The sequence below is a fragment of the Periplaneta americana genome, chromosome 11 (genome assembly GCF_040183065.1).
Source record: "Periplaneta americana isolate PAMFEO1 chromosome 11, P.americana_PAMFEO1_priV1, whole genome shotgun sequence".
Taxonomy (NCBI): domain Eukaryota; kingdom Metazoa; phylum Arthropoda; class Insecta; order Blattodea; family Blattidae; genus Periplaneta; species Periplaneta americana.
In genome coordinates this window covers 17,645,483-17,668,480 of record NC_091127.1, presented here as the reverse complement: position 1 = coordinate 17,668,480, position 22,998 = coordinate 17,645,483, and the positions used below count along the sequence as shown (strand labels likewise).

At 35.2% G+C, this 22,998-nt stretch overlaps 1 protein-coding gene across 4 annotated transcripts in view; it reads right to left on the bottom strand.

Moving 5' to 3' along the window:
* Positions 1–5,617: 5,617 nt before the first annotated feature.
* The window catches only part of LOC138708854 (pyruvate carboxylase, mitochondrial-like), a 223,790-nt gene continuing 206,409 nt past the window's right edge, over positions 5,618–22,998 (bottom strand). For all 4 annotated transcript variants that reach the window (XM_069839105.1, XM_069839109.1, XM_069839107.1 and 1 more), the window contains 2 exons: positions 22,332–22,475; positions 5,618–19,000 (listed from right to left, as the gene is read on the bottom strand). In XM_069839105.1, coding sequence (XP_069695206.1) covers positions 18,752–19,000; positions 22,332–22,475 — 393 coding nt within the window. In that variant the 3' untranslated portion in view covers positions 5,618–18,751. The remainder of the gene's footprint in view (positions 19,001–22,331; positions 22,476–22,998) is intronic.

Below are 22,998 nucleotides of genomic sequence, written 5' to 3'. Positions count from 1 at the left end.
TATTCTCTTCAACTCTAATCAACAATAACAACAATCCAGGTTGCCAGGCGACGATAGAAAACAAAAGATGCGAAAACAGATTAAGGAGATGTATAAACAATTGTATTGTATTGTATTTATTAACATTCCATGGTATTCATACATTGCTTACAGCTAAAATATGGAACAAGTCAAAAAACTTAATACTATTATAAAGTCTTAATTTATAGTCACAGTCTAGATGAAATATATACAGACGAGATTTACAATATAGTCTACTAGTACAACACACAGTTTTAGTATCAATTTCATGAAGTGTTATTGAATGTCATGAATTCACCTACAGAATAGAAGGCGTGAGAAATTAGGTACTTCTTTAATTTGGCCCTAAATAATTTTATGTTTTGAGTTTCATTTTTTATATCGATAGGGAGGCTATTAAAAATTTTTACTGCCATATAACGCACTTCTTTTTGGTAGCACGATAGACTAGCCGATGGAGTATGAAAGTCATTTTTTTGACGTGTATTTATGCTATGAACTGTTGAATTAATTACAAAGTTTTCACGATTACATACGAGGAAGATTATCAATGAAAAGATATACTGACAAGCCATGGGCATTATTTGTAGTTTTTTTTTAAATAGTCCTACACGATTCCCTAGATTTGGCACCTACTATTATTCTAATTACTCTTTTTTGTAATAGAAACATACTGTTACTATCTGTGGAATTTCCCCAGAATATTATTCTAAAACTCATTACCGAGTGGAAGTATGCAAAGTATATTGTTTTTAAGGTATTGATATTTACTATCTTTTGCATAGATCTAATAGCAAAACAAGCTGAATTTGGTTTGGGGTAATTTCTTTAATATGATTTTTCCAATTTAACACATTATCGATTTTTAAGCCAAGAAATTTGGTTGTTGTTGTTTCTAATAGGGATCTATTGTTAATTATTGCGCTAGAAAATTTGCGACGTTGAATTTGGACAGGATTTAAATTGAATTACGTTGAATACTCTTTCAAATTTAAGCGTCACAAGAGAGGAATGCCATTTTAAATTTCAAAGTGGAGAAGGCTGGGGGTGAAAATTAATATGCATTTAAGACTGGTTTTTAAACTTTCTCCTCAGTATCTAAATTGACGTGTTTTTTGTTTAATTAAAACCTATTTAAATTATATTGTTATTTAAACTGGAAAGTTCTGAAATTAACACTCTGTACATATACATTATAGACATACATACATACATAGACACACACACACACACATATACATAGAAACAAACAAAAGTTTCGAAAATGCAGTTTTCGGTCTCAAGATACTTCATTATACAGTAGAACTTGGTTATAACGACCTCGTTTTGTGCGACATCTCGCCTATAAAGTCAAATATTCTGTGGTCCCAAATAATTCCCCATAAGACATTTGCTTTTCTACCTTGCTTAATACGACAAACGTATATGCGTCTACCTCGCATATAACGTAATTTTCAACCTCAGTTTGGAATACGATTTTCTAAGAACCAAAGTATTTGAAGAAATACTTACTTACTTACTGGCTTTTAAGGAACCTGGAGGTTCATTGCCGCCCTCACATAAGCCGGCCATCAGTCCAGATCCTGTTCAAGATTAATCCAGTCTCTATCATCATATCCCATCATAAGTGCACGCATTTTAACGCAATATGGCCACTAAAAGAAAAGTTTTAACGTTGGAAGAAAAAGTTAAAGCGATTCATTAAGCTGAGAATGGAATTAAAAAAGCTGACATGTGTCGTGAGTTTGGCCTAGTTCAGGGCTGGGCACATTACGCGATTCTGAGAAATGAGCGCTGTGTGCTTTAAAGAGCGGGTCTTGCGAGTGCTGTAACGTATGCATACTGTACGTCATTCAGTGTCGGTGCAGTGGTGACTCTGCAGTATGATGGCGAACTTTGAAGACGGAGCTTCCGCTCATACACTAAACAGTCCCGCTATTCCCAATGCTTTTAATGTATCATGGGAGGGTGAGTTCTTTTGGTAGAGAGCAGTGGATTAGCAAAGTGTTTAATTTGGCATAAAACACTCCAACTGATTAAAAAGTTCAATATCCAATGACATTATTCTTTACAACATGCTACTGAATATGACAAATATGTTGGTAATGAACGCCATAAATTAATACAACTTAAAGAAAATATTTCTCAGGTACATTATATTAGAGTATCTATTTGATATTTACATTGCATTATAAGTTGTTATACATTTAGTAATATATAATTTTAATTTATACAAGTATTATGATATATCATATATCATATTATATATCATGAACTGTAATATACTATACTATGATATATCATAATACTCGTATTTGTATAATTTAAAATTATATATTTCTAAATGTACTATAATAACTTATAATGCAATATAAATATCGAATAGATACTCTAATATAATGTACCTGAGAAACATTTTCTTTAAGTTGTATTAATTTATGGTCATATATCATATCATATATCATATCATATCATATCATATCATATCACATATCATATCATATATCATATCATATCATATATCATATCATATCATATCATATCATCATGTATTATATTACATTTCATTACATTATATTACTGTGTATTATATATTATATTATATATTAACAGGATGACAATAATGCACTTAGTGAATCAGCCATGAGAATTAGCTACAAAATTTCCCACGAAATTGCAAAGGAATTGAAAACATTCAACGAAGGTGAATTCATCAAGCGATGTTTAATTATATTGGCAGATGAACTCTGTCAACAGTAAGTAGGGGAAGTGAAAGCCATACGCCTTCTCGTAGAACTGTGGTGAGGAGATTGCAGTATGTGCATATGGGTTATGAAAATAAGCCTAATGATTTGTGTGTGTGCATAGAGCGAAGTTTATTTCATTAAATTAATGAGAGTGTTATAAATTCTGTAATGTGCAATGGATTGATGTAATATCCTTATAAACTATTATGTACTGACAGACTGAATGACTAGAACAACCGTGGCTCTTGTTATATTAATGCAGGGAAGGTACCTGTAATGTGAGTCCGCCACTGCGTGAGCGTTCTGCTCTGGCTTGGAATTGAAGTGCCTTGCGGAGCGAGAGCAGCTCTGGCCGGCTAGACTGAGCTGCTCTCATGCCCGGCCCTGGCCTAGTTAATTTCACAGTTTGAACGATTTGGGAGAGCAAGGATGAAATTGTTGCATTTGAACAAAATTGATCAAGCTAGGGGTGGGAGCAATGAAATTGCAACTGAAATAATGAATATAGAACGTAATTTAGAAAGTGTGTATTGGGCAAGTATGAGAAAACAGAGTAAAATGACTGATTGCTTCACTCCAAAGTAGACTAAAGAAGTTTGGTGAGTTCTGAACAAACTGTTTTAATACAAAATACTGAATTTGCACTAGTGTCCAAAAGTTAAGCATAATTCGTAAAACAGAGAAATGAAAGGGAAAATGGTGAGCATTCGCTATAAAACTTTACCACAGTGTGTGCCGCATCGTACTTGTGCATAGGGAGGGGGTACTCCAACCTCCGCCTCCCCTCCGAATAAACACGTGTTTAGAAGGTAAGCAAACAGACCCAGTGTGGCTCATTCGTTCTTGTCCTCTCATTGTGAACAGAGGGTAGTTTCTTATCACAGTGTATATAGGACAGCAGCAACATGCCACAGAGATGCCAACTGGACTCTGTTTTGAAAGGTAGAATAATGGGACGTCTGGAAGGCGGTCAGACACAGACCGAAGTCTCTCGACCCCTGAATGTGGGACAAAGTGTCATTTCCAGGCTTTGGCGACGGTTCGAAGACACAGGAGATGTTCGTCGTATGCCTGTACAAGGTTGTCCACAGATCAAAACACCGCAAGAGGACCTTAATAGCACGACGTAATCAGACGATGCCTGCAAGGTAACTGCCTTCTGAGCTTGCAGCCGCCTCAGGCGTTCGAGTTTCCAGGCAAACTGTATACCGGAGGCTAAGGGCAGGCAGTTCTCTATGCCAGACAACCAGTAGTGTATGTCCAGCTCACTCGAGTACACATAAGGAACCGTTTACAGTGGAGTTGGCAACATCAACATTGGACCTTGGATGAATGGAGAAACGTGCTATTTACAGACGAGTCCAGATTCAGTTTGACCAATGATTCCAGTCGCACAGGGAGAGAACATGGAACCAGGTTTCATCCCACAAACATCGTGAAAAAACGCTCATTTGGTGGTGGTGGCATACTCGTGTGGGCAGGCATAATTTTCAATGCACATATAGATCTGCACATCTTCGCAGCTGGTACTGTGAATGCCCAGAGATACAGAGACGAGGTATTGGAACATGTGCGACTTTTCTGAGGTGCAATTGGTCCACACTTCATCTTTATGGACGACAATGCACGTCCGCATAGAGCCAACCTGGAGGACGAGTATCTTGAGGGGGAAGATATCCAGCCCATGGACTGGCCAGCGATGTCCCCGGATCTGAACCCTATAGAGCATGCCTGGTATGCATTAGGAAGACGAGTTGCAACCCGCCAGCCTCTACCGAGGACACTTTGAGCCCTCCGTAATGCTCTTCGTCATGAATGGGAACAGCTGCCTGCAGAGCTCTTGAACCACCTGATAGAGGGCATGCCACGATGCTGCGACGCCTGTGTAGCCATGAGGGGTAACCACACCCCATATTAACCGCTCAGCACCATCATTGTTGTGGAAGTGATAGTCAGATTTTGTACCGTAATTGTGTAAAATGTGTCCCTAGGCCACAATAAGACAAAATTCGCTGATATGTGTTACTCTGTTACATATCAGATCCTGTGTGATTCATTTGTACAAGTTTGGTGCCATTCTGATAGGTTGGGAACAAAATATTGAATTATGCTTAACTTTTGGACACTAGTGTATAATTGTATATGTATTTTATTATGTTCATGTTAGGCTTAAAAGTGAATACATAAATCTAAAATAAGGCTAATTAAGTTTGTTATTTTCCATTTTCCACCTTACTAGACTCATAATATGAATCTTGGTTACTACGGCACTCGTTTATAACAACGTAATTTTTAAGGTCCCTTGGATGTCGTTATAACCAAGTTCTACTGTACATGTTAACACCAATTACCTGAAAAATGTAGGTTATAGTTTTATTGTTGTACTTGTTTTTTTGAAAGATGGGACATGACAGGAGTGTTGCGATCGGAAAAACAACTGAATGTTACATAGCCTGGTAGGCCCATTGCTATGGTAACAATGGTTGAGTTGCCAAACTTACAGTTCCCACGTGGCGAGTGCTTAATAGCTCTCTTGGCGACATTTATTGTGCACACAATGTTAGCATTGGTACATTTCGTGTTTGATTCTCTGTCGATTTTTGTATTGTTTTCTTACCTTCGCGTCAATTGTCAATGAATGTTTTAACGTAAATTGCTAGCTTCCATCAGCTGGCAGCATGGTAGTCCATATTGGCAACATAGCACTGTAGTTCCAAGCTCGGCTGCTTAACTGTCATGTCCCATCTTTCAAAAAAACAAGTATAGTACAGATATCACTTCATTAAAAGATAAGATGAAGGACTGTAGGGAATGGAATGATATTGTCTTCTTATAAAAAATATAAGTAATTTTATAGAAAAGATACTGTATTTTAACACCAGATAAATGAACATTGAAAAACTTTAACATTAACTACAGAAACTCTTCGCTTGCACAAGTAATCACTGAAATCTGGTAACTTCAGAACTACTCATATCTGGTAAGGTAACAATATGAAATTTCAATAGTAGAGAAAGGAAGCACTATTTAACATAATTTTCGAAATTATGTAAAATCGTTGGCACTCATTTTATGCATCGTCCACAACTTAACAAAATTCCATTTCTTCCTCGGCATGTTATGGAAAAGCTTGTCAGCCTCTTCTTTTTTATATACAGTACTGGTGCACATCTTCATTTTACCCCACTTTTATTTCATCCTGTTAAATTTCGTTAGTCCACACCTGTGGAGTAACAGCATATCTGACTGCGAAACCAGGTGGCCCGGGTTCGAATCCCGGCCAGGGCAAGTTACATAGTTGAAGTTTTTTCAGGGGTTTTCCCTCAACGCAATATGAGCAAATGCTGGGTAACTATCGGTGCTGGACCCCAGATCATTTCACCAGCATTATCACTTTCATTTCATTCAGATGCTAAATAACCTGAGATGTTGATACAGCGTCGTAAAATAAACCACTAATAATAATAATAATAATAATAATAATAATAATAATAATAATAACTTTCGTTATGTTTCGACTTCATTATTAATTGAAAGGAAATTTACACCCCCCCAAAAAAAGACTTAAATTCTTATGAATAAATAATGTTCTTTATTAATGCCGCTATTAGAAATAAAACTGGTGGCCACAAAATAATTCCTTTCTCTACAATCAAAATCTCTCGATATTTCTTTCCATCCTAGCTATCTTAATTGCTTGAGCATATAATTGAGATTCGACATTTTGCCATCTTACCAGTAAAACAGCCATTCTACACACTAACTCAACAATTAACAATCAAGTTCACAGCCTCACCCTAGTTCTACATCTACAACAAAATCTTTTATCCAAAAAACTATAAAATTCATGCATAATGATTTTATATTTAATCATCCAAGTTCACAATATTCCTTAAACAACAATATAGCAAAATAGTGATGTCAGAAATCTAATATCTTTAAAGAAATAAATATGTACATTTATATAACAAGGAAACACCAGAATTCAAGACGTACAACTGTATGTGTATCAGCATTTCCACCTTTAAATTCTTTCAATACAGCTTTATAGCTCAAAGAAATATGTTACCTTTAGTATTACTGCCCATCCGCATTTCACTTTAAAATTACATATGTTGCAACTTTTACGAAGGTTAGAGGAAATATTTTTAAATTGGGATAAAATTAAATACATTCAATTCTTTAGCACTAACTCGTATGAAGCAATTTTATGATTATTCTTTCAGATAATGATTATAAAATAACAAAATTCAGATTCAGTATATTCCAGGTGATAATGCTAATGTGTTTGTTTGTGCCAACATATTGTTTTTTATTGCCCCACACCAACGCAAACCAGACACAGTACAGAGAGAAGATGTAAATTATAGTACATCAGAAACTGAGATTTTCATTTTAGTAAAATAATTACTTAGATACAATATATTTGTATTATATAAATCCTTTGTTTGGTGAGGTTCTTAAACGGTTATTTAACTATAAACCGAATCGAAATCATTCCATTCTACTTTTTGTTTGAATTTTATACAGTAGAACCCCGATTTTCCGTCACTCTATTAACCGATTGATGGCTTATCCGACTGTTCCTCGCTTCTTCTTTTTTTCTTTTTGCTACAGAAACATATGAAGTACTACTAATGCCCACGTGTATCAACGTCGGTTAGTGTAAACACCGGTTAAAATTGTCACCTAACCTCTGGTTAAGCATTTTTACAGTGGATCGACCTCGGTTACGACTTAAATAGGAGGTTAACCACAGTAATCTCTAACCGGCCATATTCGAGCGGTTAAAGGAGATAACCAGTGATTAGTAGAGCAAATAAAGCAAAATGGCGGCCAGAGCCACAGATGTTTATTTCGAAGACGATTATTATTATAATACAGTACTTGAATTACTTGATAGAGCGTGAGCGTGAAGTTTCTATAGTGGAAAGAGAGAATTCTTAGGAGGAATTAAGTGACAGAAAATTTCAGGAGGGATTTCGTTTATCAAAATCTACAAATGGACCACTTGAAATAACACAGAAAGTCATATTTCTCCTATGGATCGGCTGCTTATATTACGATTCTATGTAACTGTTATTTTCTGTATTTTAAGAGGCAATACTCTAATATCTCTTTCTCTATGTCACTGGCTGAATAAAGAGAGGTTATGGATGGATCATAGGATAATGAACAGTTCCCTCATGTAAATGGGGTCCTGGATCGTATACACATTCCTATTTATCTTCTGCGTCCTTTTCCTTTATAGATATCCCATCTGTTTATATAATATATTTAAATTCTAGTAATTAAGTCTAGCGATACTTCAACCACACAATGGGATATAATCATTTTTGCATTCAATTTTCTATTTTGTACGATTTTAATCTAACAGCAAGGAAATGCAACTCGCAAGTATAACAGCGCCCAAAGGCAAACAAATGCAAAGCGAAAATGTAGGACACGTTCATTTAGATGTAGAACGGAGTGAGCGCAGTCATTTTTAGATGTTGACTATTATCTTTGCAGCGGTATGGATGCTTTCCTTTAGTCATTTTGTAGAAACAGTGTACCATCATAGACTTTACTCTGGTTAACTGAGGTGTCAGCTAGCCATGTTTAAGTAATCGGCGATTATGAATGGTGCACACAAATTACATTTTAACCACTGTTACTGTTTAACCGTCATTTCATAATCTACGATTACTGCGTTTTTAACCGATGTTGATACACTTCGCCATTAAGGTTATATTAGTACGTATTTTTTCTAGAGTGTGTTATTACATGCCTTTTCACTTATACAGTGTGGTCTACTCAACTTCTGTATAAAATGTACTCCAAAATGTCAAAATAAAATGTGTTGTACTAAGTATCGAAAAAAGTGCAAATAATTAAGTAGTTTGGGGAAAGAGAAACTGTGACACATCTCGCATCAGAATACGATATTGGTACGGAATGTTACATTTATGCGCGATTTAATAAACAATCAACGATGAAATGTATAAAGTATGTAAACCTACAACATGCGACCTCTACTATTCCTATCTTTCCGCCTACAGCCATTACAAGGACTTTCCTTGCCCCTTAAAAACCAGTCGTTGACAACCGAACTTGAATGAGGCAACTTCTGATGCACTACCTTGCAAGTCAAACACAAGATCACGGAGAGAATTACGAAAGTACAAGTATTATTTACTTAATTTACGGCAATACTTTATTATACGGATTATCCGATTTTTTCGATTAACCGTTCAGTTCACCCCCTTCATTACCACGGATAATAGAGGTTCTACTGTATTTGGTGGGGGGGGGGGAGGAATTTAATTTTACAAATAAATCAGTTTTCGAAGTACTGAGAATCTACAAAATCTCTGTAAATAAATTACAAATTTTAAAATATTTTTTTTAAACAAATAACTGTTGTACAATATATAGATCAAATATACAAGATGAACCAAAATTCTTGCATATGCAAGCCACCATGCGATTTACCATTGCAAACTATGTCTAAATTATTCTTTCCGAAAATTGCGCCCAAGCCCTAATTTCCGAGAAAAATTTAGTTCAAATTATACAATCTGGCAATACTGGATGAACGGTAGCATCAGTGAGGCATTTAAGTCGTTGCTTTCATAGCCTCGTAGTAATGCGCACATCTTCATATCGAAGCACGTAACTGTACATGTTCGAATCCCCGTCTCTTCGCTTATTTTTTATGTACAAAGTTGTTTTTAGTATTAACATTTTACTGTTAATGAATTACAGTACACAGTATTTTCATTAACGCATTAAATGATGTAGCTTTCCATTATGCATCTTTAAATTTTAGGTTTTTCTTTAGTAGTCAAAAATACATTTTTACACTTATTATACTGTATTTAATTTATTTACAACCTGTGCTCAAAAGCATTACACTCCATACGACGACAAAAGTCTGCGCGCCTAATAATGTCTTGCTGTACGTTATGCAACATATCCCTGTTGACAGCCGTGCAACAAGATCCAACGGGTTCTGAAGGGGTTTATTATTTAAATTAAGTATATATAAAAAAACAACTTGTTAGCGGACTCGAACCACTGAACCTCATGTTGTAGTTCTACACTCCTTCACTTTACCCCTAGATCAGCGTTTCTCAAACTATGGTCCGCGGACCACCTGTGGTCCTCGAGGTCTGCCCTTGTGGTCCTTCAAAAAATACAGAAGAAAAAATCAAATTCGAACGAATTGCGTATCACACTGTAGCTTAAAATCTCAGAGTTTGGAAATGACACATGGCAATCGAATTTCACTTTTTCTCCCAGTACAGACATTTAATGAAATTTATTACCCTACCCGTCTATCGACTTCCCACTCTATTCTCAGCAACAAAAGAGGGATTTAAATCACTATATACGTGGTGTTTCTCGACACCTTTTCCCTGCACATCTGGCGCCGCGCCTGTAACCCAGCCAGGGACCACCCGAATTGATAACAGAGGACCAACGTACCGATTCTTAATTCAATTTTAAAATATAGGTATACTGGTATTAAAATATTCTACGAAAATGATAAATTTGCTTTCGAAGGGAACAAGAGTAAGATGGTCTGCAGAACTGTTCTGACTTTAAAAAGTGGACCCCACTTCAAACAAGTTTGAGAAACGCTGCCCTAGACTGTCAGAACACGTAAATGAAGCGGGTAAGTAATGATGGGTTGACTTCATGCTGCCGTTTATCCAGTGTTGCCAAATTGTGTAATTTTATTTGAACTAAATTTTTCACGGAAATTAGGACTCGGGCACAATTTTCGCAAAGAATAGTTTGGATATAATTTGCAATGGTAAATTGCGTGGTAGCTTGCATATGCGAGAATTATGGTTCACCCTGTAGAAACTTAAGAACATTTTCCATAAATGCAAAGGTCTTAAATCTCAAACAGTCTTTCAACTACCTCACACCAACATGTTTATAAAGAATTATTGAAATTATGCCAATAGAAGTACAAGCAACCTAATATGACATCTGATTATGTCAGAATATTTTATGTATTTCCATAGGAAGAAGAGAAGGGAAAAGGAGAAAGCAGAAAACAAAGATCTACGATATTATTTCTACAATTTCCATGCCAAACATTTTTTCAGACATGATCAGGAATATATATGGCTTATCAGTTATCAGTAAAGATGAAGTTATATGAATATTTTTTTTTATAAATGAGCTAAATTTTGTTTTCAATCAAACTTTGTTTCGATGAGTCAATGTGGTAACAGTAATTAGACAAGGTACAAGTTTTAAACATTGGTATGCATTAAGTACTGCGTTGTCAAGGAAATAGACTGCTCTTTCAGCCATTAGTTGCATGAAAGTAATAATTTAATTATGCAAATCTGGCTTTCAGGTAGAAGCTCCCTGTGAAGCAGGCTTGAATAATTTCAAGGGAAAAATTGTTTTGGGCCAGGTATCGATTCCAGGACCCTTCGCTTAGGGCATGAATGCTCTACCGACTGAGCTACCCCAGGAATAATTTAAAAGTGTCGATACTGTTGCATGTGGAACAGGATATTTTGTGCCAAATTAGGTTGTATTTACAGTTTTAAAACAAACTAAACTGAGCAGTATACATTATGATTGTGCTATGCAAAACAAAAAAAAATTCAAAACATTCAAAACTATGTGCCAGCATATAAAGAATTATTTTTTCTTTACAAGGAAGAAATTTTGGCAGTTTTGTGTTAGTATCAATTCTCTATAAATCTAATGGGAAATGTTGCAGAAAGATATCCAAGCAAAAGTCAGCAACAGCAATCAGAACATAGACATTTAACTAAGACGGATTTCGCTCTACTTATTTAGTGGTAATTCTTTGGTATAGAAATGAGCCTGTATCAATGAAAGTCAGTGATTATGCATATATGCTTAGCTACCGATACCTTTATATCGTGGTAAAATGATTTAAAAAATTTAGGGGAAGCTTCAGTAATGTTGCTGTTAATTTTTTTTAATTTATTGCGGTATTTACTTTTATATTTACTAATAAAATTGACGCTATGCTTTAATTAAAACATTATGTATCACTTCTGTCTTCTATCTTTCTTAAGTGGATCTTCTAATGTTCAGACTTTACAGTACCTTTACTGGTACATAAAACATTACAGAAGTGTGCTATTTTTGACATAATAGGACTGGGGTATAAGTCATGGCAATTATTTGTTTTTGTGAGAATGCGGATGCGGTTAGAAAAATCTGAAAGATGCAAATGAAAGGGCAGGGTATGTGAACTGGTGGGGTAGGAGATGGTAGGGATCAAACATCCACAAACGAAACAGCAGGATGCTTCTTGAAAAGGGCAGTAGGATAGGTAGGGTAGGGATCAAACATTCATACAGCATCATTCTACTCGAGTTTAATATGGTAGTTGAAATAATATTACAGTATATACATCTACCCTAAAAACCCATCGAGTCTCATTCCATTCTGCATGACGGTCGACTCACAACTGCATTACGCATTATGCATAGCATTGATCTCTGTGTTCCAACATACATCACACTGCCATCTACAGTGCAGTCCAAATCTCCTGACGTTTGAGGCGTGTTTACTTGTACACCAATAGCCAGTACCAACAGCACCGCGTTGCTGCTTACAGATATTCATTGATGCCGCTTGTAAAAATAATACAAGAGCTCGGACAAGTTCATCGTGACAGGGTGTCTACATGTGATTAGGTTGAAAGATATTATTTTTCTGAATGTATAGAGAAAAGAATCTCATTTCTACACTAAGTAATTCGCATTTTATGCGTCTTAATCGGATCCAGCTGATTCATGATTTTTATAGTCTTCCATGAGTGATGTTTACATAGCTGCGTGTGGATAAGAAAGCCTTTTGAAGCACCAAGACTATAAACAGTAACCATTCAGTGACATAAATATTAGATAAAAATAATTATGAAGCGAGAGCCGAAAATGCCAGCTTGATTTCAGTTAGCGTTGTGTGTATTCGACGTACTTTGTGTCTGTCAGTGAAATCAATAATTCGTTTGTAATAAACACTTTCTGTGTGTTCTTATCAAATTCAATTCTTATGAAATTCAATCATGCCATTCAGCAAGGTCAGTACTAGTGAAAGTAATAAATCCAGTGGATGTAATAGCAAAGTTCGGAAAATTATACTTAATGTCTACAATTTCTGCAGAAAATATTCGTCCAAAGAAAACCGTAAAAATCTGAACTTTTCTAACTGCCAAGGCATGTTCAATAACTGTATCAACCATGTCACATATATGCAGAGAAGTGCAAAAAACAGAATCACAGTGTGCTAAGAAATTGTTCGTCTCGCCTAGAAAACATATTAAAATACCTAAAAGAGTGACGAATTTAAATGACTTCAAAAACACAAAATTGGCTTTTCCCCTGGAATTGCAAACATCAATTTCCAGGTAAGATTTCTTAATACATTATTTATCATTGCATGAATAAATTATTTGTATTTTCTTTGTGTTATCAATTTATTACTTTATTTGTTTATTAGTAGTATGAAATTCAATTATGCCATTCAGCAAGGTCAGTACTAGTGAAAGTAATAGATCCAGTGTATATACTAGCAAAGTCGGAAAATTATACTTAACATCTACAATTTCTTCAGAAAATATTCGTCCAAAGAAAATCGTAAAAATCTTAACTTTTCTAACTGTCAACAACTAACTGCCGAGACGCATTCAATAAATGTATCAACCATGTCACGTGTATGCAGAGAAGTGCAAAAAACAGAATCACAGGGTACTAAGAAATTGTTCGTCTTGCCTTGAAAACATATTAAAATACCTAAAAGAGTGACGAATTTAAATGACTTCAAAAACACAAAATTGGCTTTTCCCCTGGAACTGCAAACATCAATTTAAAGATTGATTTCTTAATACATTATTTATCATTGCATGAATAAATTATTTGTATTGTATTGCACCATTTTGTTATTGAGAAGAGATCCTGTTTTCAACACCGGCCGCCCATCCCTTCCACCAGACAAGTTCGGTGGAGCATGCATCACCTGCTCTGTAGGTTTGACAATATCGTGCTTGGACGTTATCGACTCTCGCGAAACATTAGGACATTTGGACTCCACTGTAGTGATACGATCACATACTATAGATGCCATATGACATCTCGTGATATCATTGCTTAACTTAAAAAAAAAATAGTTGCTATGATTTATGCCCAAATCTTCATATTTTTAAATGAACTTAGTTATAACGACTTAGGAATTAACAACTACCCAAGTATCTCTTGGTTTAGTTGCCTCATGAGTGATGCCATATTTGTGTCACTTATGAGGTTCCTACCTGTCTTCAGACAGTTGGCTAAACAACAATATGTATTCAATGTATATTACCAGGCTATTTAATAATTATACCTTTTAAAGTTTCAAAACTCTTCTCATCCTCCACAATTTTGTTTTTCATTTTAATGTTAGCGTTTCGAAAACATTTAACAAGTAAAATATATAAATACCGATATAAAAAAATTGAAATGTAGTCCACACTATCACAAAAAGAATCGTCTGTTTCTCATGCAATATGAACATGAGAATTTCATTCATCTCATCCTGGCATTCACACAATAAACTGAATTCATTCATTAATAATATAACCTTCAACTGCACATCCCAAGCAATTTCATGCAGTATAGCAACCTTCTTGCATGGGCACTTTCGTCAGGAGGAAAGGACATTGCATCACTACTCTCTGTAACTTCATAACATGATGTGAAGTCTAAAACTAACATTTACTTTTACATAATTGCTTCTAATTATATATATAATTTTATTTGAAAAGCATCACATTATTTTTAATGCAACTATAATAATCTGTGATATAATTATATATACAGTGCGTTCGTAGCTCGGCCGGACCGTTCTGCGGCGGCCTTGGACTGGGTGAAGATTGGCGCCTGCCGCCAGAGTAGCGATGTAGCCGTGGAACGGTCCGGCCGAGCTACGAACGCACTATATAATTTTTTTACTTGAAAAGCATCAAACAATCTGTGACTCTTTATACTAAAAAAATAATTTAATTTTGAATGTCTGTTATACACAACATTGAATAAAAGCATTCTTTCCAAATACTAAAACCTCCTTCCCTCCTTATTCTACCTGAGACACTCACGTACTCACGTATTTTCATTTCATTCGATTCTATTTTGTTACATAACTACATTCCGCAATGTTATGTCTATGCTATGTTCAGTTGCAATAATGCTTCCTCCACAACTTTCTGTTCATCAATTCAATAAATTACAGGGAGATCTGCCATTATAGCAATTCAGTCTCTTGAAAAAAAAAAAAAATTCGAACATTGTTTAGTATTTGCAATAAATAAGATATGACGCAAGTTTCATTCATCAAGTGCGAGAAAACTGATAGCATGATGATTACCATTTCCACATAATCAGACCGCAATGTCAAGAAAGTAAACTAACGTGCAGCCTACAAGAAAAGGCCACCATATGTTCAGTTATAAAGTACAACTTAAAATTTTAGTACAATCCCAGAAGCAATGCTAAAGGAGGCATGATGAAAATACCTAATTGAAGACCTAACATTCTAAGTGTGCTAAGTGCCAATTTCTTCAAATTTCATTTTATTCAATCTAATGGAGGAACATCCATATGAGAATATCATACTAAATTGTCTTTGTCGTAGCACAACCTGTGATTCATTTGTGCGCCAACAGACGGTGTTGAAGGTATCTCAACATGCATTTCGCAGTGTGTTTTTCATCATAGAAAGTTTTTTTTTTTTTTTTTTGGAATGTTAGGTCCTCAATTCATGTCTTTACCAATTTATGACTCTTCTGTGTTGAAAAATGTATAGAAGTAAATAAGTGAAATTCAAGACTCAAGTTTTATTGGTATTACTTGAGACAAATTCCTATCATAAACGATAGAAATGCACAAAAATGTGTACTGGACGAACAGAATGGCAACAACATCGTAATTGTTTCACCAGTGTCTTAAGATACTGTACTATAATTCTGAATTAGCCTACTTTGTATACCATAATTAAAAATTATGCAACATAATTCAATGTCGGTACTTGGATCAAGAACTTTCATGCCTAATATTGAAAAAGCCAGTCTCTACCGTAACAATAATTTCTCAACTATTTCAAGCCAATCACACATATGATAGGCACGTCAAGTTATATAAAAAACAGACAGTAAAATAATACATTTGTTTCCTTCCCGTTCAAAATGGAATGCTTCTCAATTAGGACTTCTGAGCAATGCTCGAAATTAAATTCTAAGACATCTGCTATTATGTTACAATATGTTCATCATCCTTGATTTATGAGAAAAAGTACTGTTACGCAGGGGCGATTTCTCAGGGCATGCTATGCTTGCTGCGCAAGCCCAATATTTTCGTAGAATCTGTATTTCTCAAAATGGGATTACGTACATTAAAATTTATTTTGATTTTTGGAACATTGTATAGGCGTAATACCATCCGCAGGTTGCACACCGCAAGTATCGCAACGCTTGCTCGTTTCTCGGAGCTACAGGAAAGACGTAGAAATAGCGAGAATATGATGCGTGCGCAAGTGCCTTCCTCCTTGGTCCGTCCTAGGCGCACATGCTTCTGTTATATGTTGTTTGAAGCTCTGGTCCGAGAGCTACACCAACGACTATTTAACGTTACACAAACTAGTATTGACAGCGGGAATGTGCTGTGATTTGCGAGTGCAATGTAATTGTATGAGCGGAATGCATGTGTCAGCTGCTGCATGTATTGTTAATTCTTAAGCATTAATTTGAGTATTGCAATAAGTTCGGAATTGTGCGTTATTGAAACCTTATTATTAAATCCATTTTCCCGAAGGACTATTCAAGAGAAGACAGACATTATAGAGAATATGTGCGCTCGTTCTGTGCAGCTCAATACAACAATGTGCATTGGTTGGCAGGGTCGAAAAAACTAAGTAAACTGTTTTGTTGGCCATGTTTGTTATATTATATCGAACTTCTACATCTGATAAGCGAATATGATCCAGGACTCATAATGATTTCATAATTATAAAATAAATTATTTATGTGGGTCTGATTATTTTTATTAATTATGAATTATTATATCCTCCCATCTTCCCTTATGAATAAAAGAGGAAGCCTAACTTTCGTGACTAGCATTCGCCCCTGCTGTTACGGAAAACATTATGAAAGAAAATTATTCTTCTCTATACTGGAATACAAAGCCTGTCATTGTTCCAGATGTTTTTATCAAGTTTTGTTATTATTATATTCCTATTCCTCAATAAAATAATTGTATTCCAATGGATACCATCCCATTGTGGAATCCTGAGAAACGAGAATGCGGATGCTTTAGCAAAGAAGGGCAGCACTGCTACTTATAGACCTGTTACTAAATCTACATATTACTCTGTGAAAAGAATTAATAAATCTACATACTTAATAAATCTACATACTTAAGACTTCAACAAACAAAATTTGATAACACAATCTCAAGGGAAAAAATGGAACTCTCTGCATCATAATCCACAGTTAATTCCCGATTTACCACGCAAATCGTCTGTAGCTGCATTTAGATTGGCAACAGGCCATGACTGTTTGGCCAAACACCTGCATAGAATTGGAATATATCAGTCCCCTAACTGCCCATTGTGAAATTCAAACCAAGAAATGGATTCGGAACACCTCAAAATCTGTGCTTCAGTGGCTGGTCATGGCAATATCTTTGAAAAATATTGGAGTGCAAGAGGTCAAAAGACTTTATTGTCAAATGCCTGGCATTAGAAAACAACAATAACATATTCCTATTTTATGACACAAGTTAAGCTCTCAGAAAAAAGAAATTTTCAAACTACAGATACAGTGAAATGCTGTTATTATGAATGCTGCAAATACAAATTTTTCAGAATAACCAAATAAGTTTTTAGTCCTAGCCATTTTACTATTTATTTACATGTTAAAAATTTCAGTTTAAAGAACACATAAGTAACAAACTATTCAGTTTAATTTAATAATAATTCATCCCACTATAAAAAGTGTTATTTTAATGAAATTAGGCCTAATAAGCAGTTAAATTCGAAAGAAAATAAAATAAACACCATTGGTGCACTTCCATAGACATGATTGTTGTGGTCTGAATTTATATTTAAATGAAACGGTTTAATAAAATGAAACTTTCGAAGCCACTTCGTTCCTAAATGTTGTTGAGCAGAAAAAAAGACAAGAAAGCAGTTTTCACTAGACGAGGAAAGAAATATCAATGAAGAAGTAGACAGAGGAAAGAACAAAAGCGAAGAAAAGCCTATTGTAAAATATGTAAGAATCAATAACTGTAGAATAAGTTATGCATCATTATCATTATGGTACCGATTATTATTGAAGTTGCAATATAATATGGATATACAATATAACCTAACTCAGGTACAGTATCTGTTATTCCGTAATATGGGACAAAATTTTTAGACAAATTTAATCAATTTTCGGTTTAACGAAACTTCACTATAACGAAAATAATTATAGTATCCACTCGAGTTCGTTACACTGGTATTTCACTGTAGTCTTTAAGTAAACGTCAGAATAAATCTCAAATGCAACGAACTTTTTGTACTTGTTAAGGTGTTTTAATCAGAAAAGTGAATCCAGTTGTTCCCAAACACACAAAAGTTTCAGTAAAGCAGTGTTTGAAAGAATAAGGGACATTGCGAAACATATCAATATTCATTCAACCTGGTCATTCTTATTTGTGTAGAATGCAACTTAGATATTAGGCTACACTGTTAATGTTCAAGATTTTCCATTTACAATATAACCACCTACCTTTCTATTCAGAAACTGTAGGCAGGGTTTACCTTGGTTGCACTGATGTGTGATAGATGAACTACTGGGATTCTTTACCAGATGCTGTGAACGCTGCTGGCGACGTTCATGAATATTGAAGCTGGAGTCCTTGGCCCTGGCGCACTTGGTGAATGAAAGCTTGTACTTGTTTTAGCAAAGATGCGCATCTTTACTCTATGGTCATGAGCAGATCGTCGCCTTCGAGTTTCATGTTGGGCTTGATGTCCAGGGACTTGACTACACCCGCAACTGGTGCCTGCACCACCATCTCCATCTTCATCGCTGACAGTACCACCAATGCCGCACCTTTTTCCACTTTGTCGCCCACAGCCACACGAATGTCGATCACAGAACCCGGCATTGGGGCTCCGACCTGTCCTTTTACACTCTTGTCCGCCTTTGGATGGATGTGAAGCTCCTGTTGCATGACAAAAGAAGTGCTGATAATACACGATTCTCAAGGTCCAGAGGGTTTCCGTAAACTTTCCTCTCTTATTCTCTGACACCTCATTGCATCCCTATAGAATATATCAGATAAATTCCTTAGAAAGAATCCAGTATAGGGCAGCTAAATTTGTTAAAGGCAAAAGAGAAGATGGAAACGATACGATAAAAGAACTTAAATGGGAAACTTTGGAAAACAGACATAGGAAAACTAGAATAAATCATTGTATAGAGCACATCTAGGTCAGAAAGCATGGGTAGACATAACGGCTCGGTTAGAAAAGCCAACGTACTATGGTAGGAACGATCATGATTTTAAAATCAAATGTAGGAAACAGAAAACAGATGTAGGTAAATTCTCATTTTTAAATAGAACTATAAATGATTGGAATGACCTACCTGCAGCGGTCTTTGAGGGCTGTCATTCCTTAAATAGATTCAAGAATAATTTAAAAAGTTGTGTATAAAGTGCAAATTAAAATTAAGGCGACATTTAACATTTAATTTTTTAAGGTGACATGTATTTATTTAGCCTGACGAGTTACTTCCTTGGTTTGAATTGTAAATTATTTAAAAATAGCGTGTAAGAGGGTCTTAGACTAGAAATGTTTAGTTTAAATGTAGTTCTGTTTATAAGTACAGTATGCATAAGGGTGTAATTATTTGACTTATTTGAACTGTTGTATCAGTGAAGCGAGATGAGTCAGTGAAGTTATGGTTTTACAGTGCAGTGAATAGTTCCGATCAGTGATACTTTATAGCGTCAATGAAATGTGTTCTATAGTGTCAGTGAAATGTGTGCTAAAGTGTCAGTGAAATGCGTCATAGTGCCACTACAGTGAGTGAGATGAGAATAAAGTGAAAGACAATTGAAATTATGTAGGGCGTATACATAATAATGTAGGTTGTAATGTAAAATTAGGTATTTTATTTATGTTTTATTATTATTGTGTTAAATTATATTGTGTATTCTTATTGTAGTGTGTATAAAATTGTAGGCCTATTGTGTATTGTGTAATTGTATTGTGTATTGTAAATTTATTGTATATTGCTTATCATTTCTTTATTGTGTATTGTTTATATTGTGTATACCACTGCCACCAGGGTGCATGCCCACTTGCAGTGTAAATAAATACATACATACAAGATTGTCGTTATATTTAGGGTGATCAGACTGATCAGATATCCTGATTTTGCAGGACTGCAGGATATTCCTCTTTTTTTAGTCCCTCATCCTGCAGCCAAGAAAGTTATAATCATTGGCAAAGACTATATTTCATCGATACTGCTGCAACCTACAGGCAAATTACTTGAAAAAGGTGTAAAATCATATAATTTCAAAATATCAGGTACTGTTATTGCAAGTCATCTTGAACTTCCTGAGCGCGGACAGAGGGGCAGAGGGAAGGAAGCGCGTAACGCGGGTGGAGTCAACTGAGTTGTTTGCGCATGCTCCGCATCATAATCTCTTGTCAAGAAACATAGAACTATTTCCTTCACTGCGTACCAGTAGTGTTACCATGGAGCAGCAACCACAGGGTAGTAATTATGGTGAAATCACACCACCGCGGAGAAAAAGTAACGCTGTTATCCACAGCGGAGAAAGAGAAATTATCGCAAATATAATTAAGTGTTGCGAGGAGGAAAAATTAAACAAATATTTGCTGGAACCTCTTGCTAAGGAATATGAGAGAGCGGCTAAATACTCTGGCAAAAGTATTAGTTCCGTGAAGAGAATTAAAAATAATATTGAATTACAACCGAATTAACCTCACACTACTCCAGGAAAGAATAGGTATGTAATGTTTAGAAATTATTGCTATAATAGTTATGTACAATAGTGTGTGTATTGTGAGCGACATAATGAATTACTGTTGTAAGTTATTATTTTCTTATAGTTCTACTAAACATATTATTTCATTCCAGAATTAGGACTTGTGTAAAGTTGAAGTGGACGACTTCGATCAACATGTTATTTGGGGTACAATCGAAGAATTCTATCGTGTTCAGAAAGTAGTACCTATGATTAAGAAGATAATTTAGAATGGATGATGCCATTGCCGAAATAATTAATTTTGGACCAAGCGATGATGGCAGCAATGATAGGGATATGGATTGTGTATATTTGTAAATTAATGTAAATTCAAATAATAAGCCTGTAAAATATTGTTATAAGAATATGTACATATTAGCTGAAGGTGTAAGTCATGCAGGCCTATATAATGTATAGAAGTAGCTGTAGTAACTCCGCCATTGTTGGTCCCCAGCCCTGATGAGAGAGGAGTGTACACACGATTATATTTAAATACTTTCTCATTACAGGTTAATTAAAACTTGCTACGAAACTATGTTCTCCTCTCAAAACTGGAGTATCGTGAGAAGATGATGTCTGTATTGAACCAAGTTCTTTTACAGTAGAGAGCCATAAAGTAAAAGAACCAACGTTTTCTGAAAAGAGTCATGCTACCCAAGGGAGGGGCATTCTTGCCGTGTCGTTACGTTGATGAGTACATGCCGTACCGAACAGTTCGAAAGACAGACTTAGGGAATGTAAGGTTCAAGATAACTTGCAATAACAGTATACAAGTTAGAAAAAGGAGGATATTTCTTGATTTTTTAAAAATCCGCCCGGACCCCAGACAGAGGCCTAAAAAGGAGGACATGTCTGGACATGTGGTCACCCTAACCATTTTCAAAAAGCTACAAATAATGTTCATGGCTTGTCAGTAGGCCTATATTTTTTTAATTAATAAACTTCCTCGTATGCAATCGTCAAAACTTTGTAACCAATTCAACAGTTCATAGCATAAATACTCGTCAAAAAAATAACTTTCATACTCCATCGGAAAATCTATCGTGCTATCAAAAAGAAGTGTGTTATATGGTAGTGAAAATTTTCAATACCCTCCCTATGGATACAAAAAATCAAACTCAAAACATAAGATTATTTAGGGTCAAATTAAAGAAGTACCTAATTTCTCACACCTTCTATTCTGTAGGTGAATTTATAACATTCAACAACACTGCATGAATGTTTCTGTCTTGTATTAAGTATCGATAATAACCTCTAATGTTGTACTAATATATTGTAAAACCTTTCTGTATACATTTCAACTAGACTGTGACTATGAATTAAGACTTTGTAGTACTATTAAATTAGTGGATTAGTGTCTTTGAGCACAATTAATAGTGCAATTGATTTGGTAATAACTCAACTATTCATTTTGTATTTAGCATTGTATGTAGTTGCATTTAAGAAGTGAAAATGAGCTCAATATTAAATTGGAAATCAGTCTTGGATTTACCTTAACAGCCTCTTTGTCCTTGATGAAGACGGATCGTAGCTGTCCATTCATTTCGAAGAACACCTCCCTCTCTCCGTTTGCTGTCAAGTCTTCTGCCATGGCCAACGTTTTGATGCCCAGCGTCTTTCCTCTCTCAATTGTCACCTGTAATACACATTTTTCAACACATGAAATACCTACAGCATTCGTGCATGTTTATAATAAATGAACGAGAATCTTAAGGTTCTCAATGAAAACTGGATTGCACAAAGTTATGGTATCTGCAGAAATTCCCAGACAACTAGGTAACAAACATTGAGGTAATTAATTTTTTTGGTCACCCAATATGAGGTCCACTAACATTTATGTTCATTTTATTTTTTGTTCACGCCACTTTTGGTCACTGCAACTTAGTCCACTATAGGTTTCGTTTACACTATTTTTGGTAATTGCATTTTTTTGGTCACAATTTATTTAGTCCACACTATCAGGATTTCTTTGTTACAAGTGACATTAATACAAGTTGGAATTTGTTGCAATGAGTTAGTAATTTTTCTTATCAATACAAGGTGGAATTTTTCGCAAGAACTTCATAATGTTTCTTACAGTTTTAAAAGTTCCATCATAGTACAATATCCGAGATCTGACTAGTTGCTCCAATGCCTGACGTGTATTGTTTTTTTTTTTT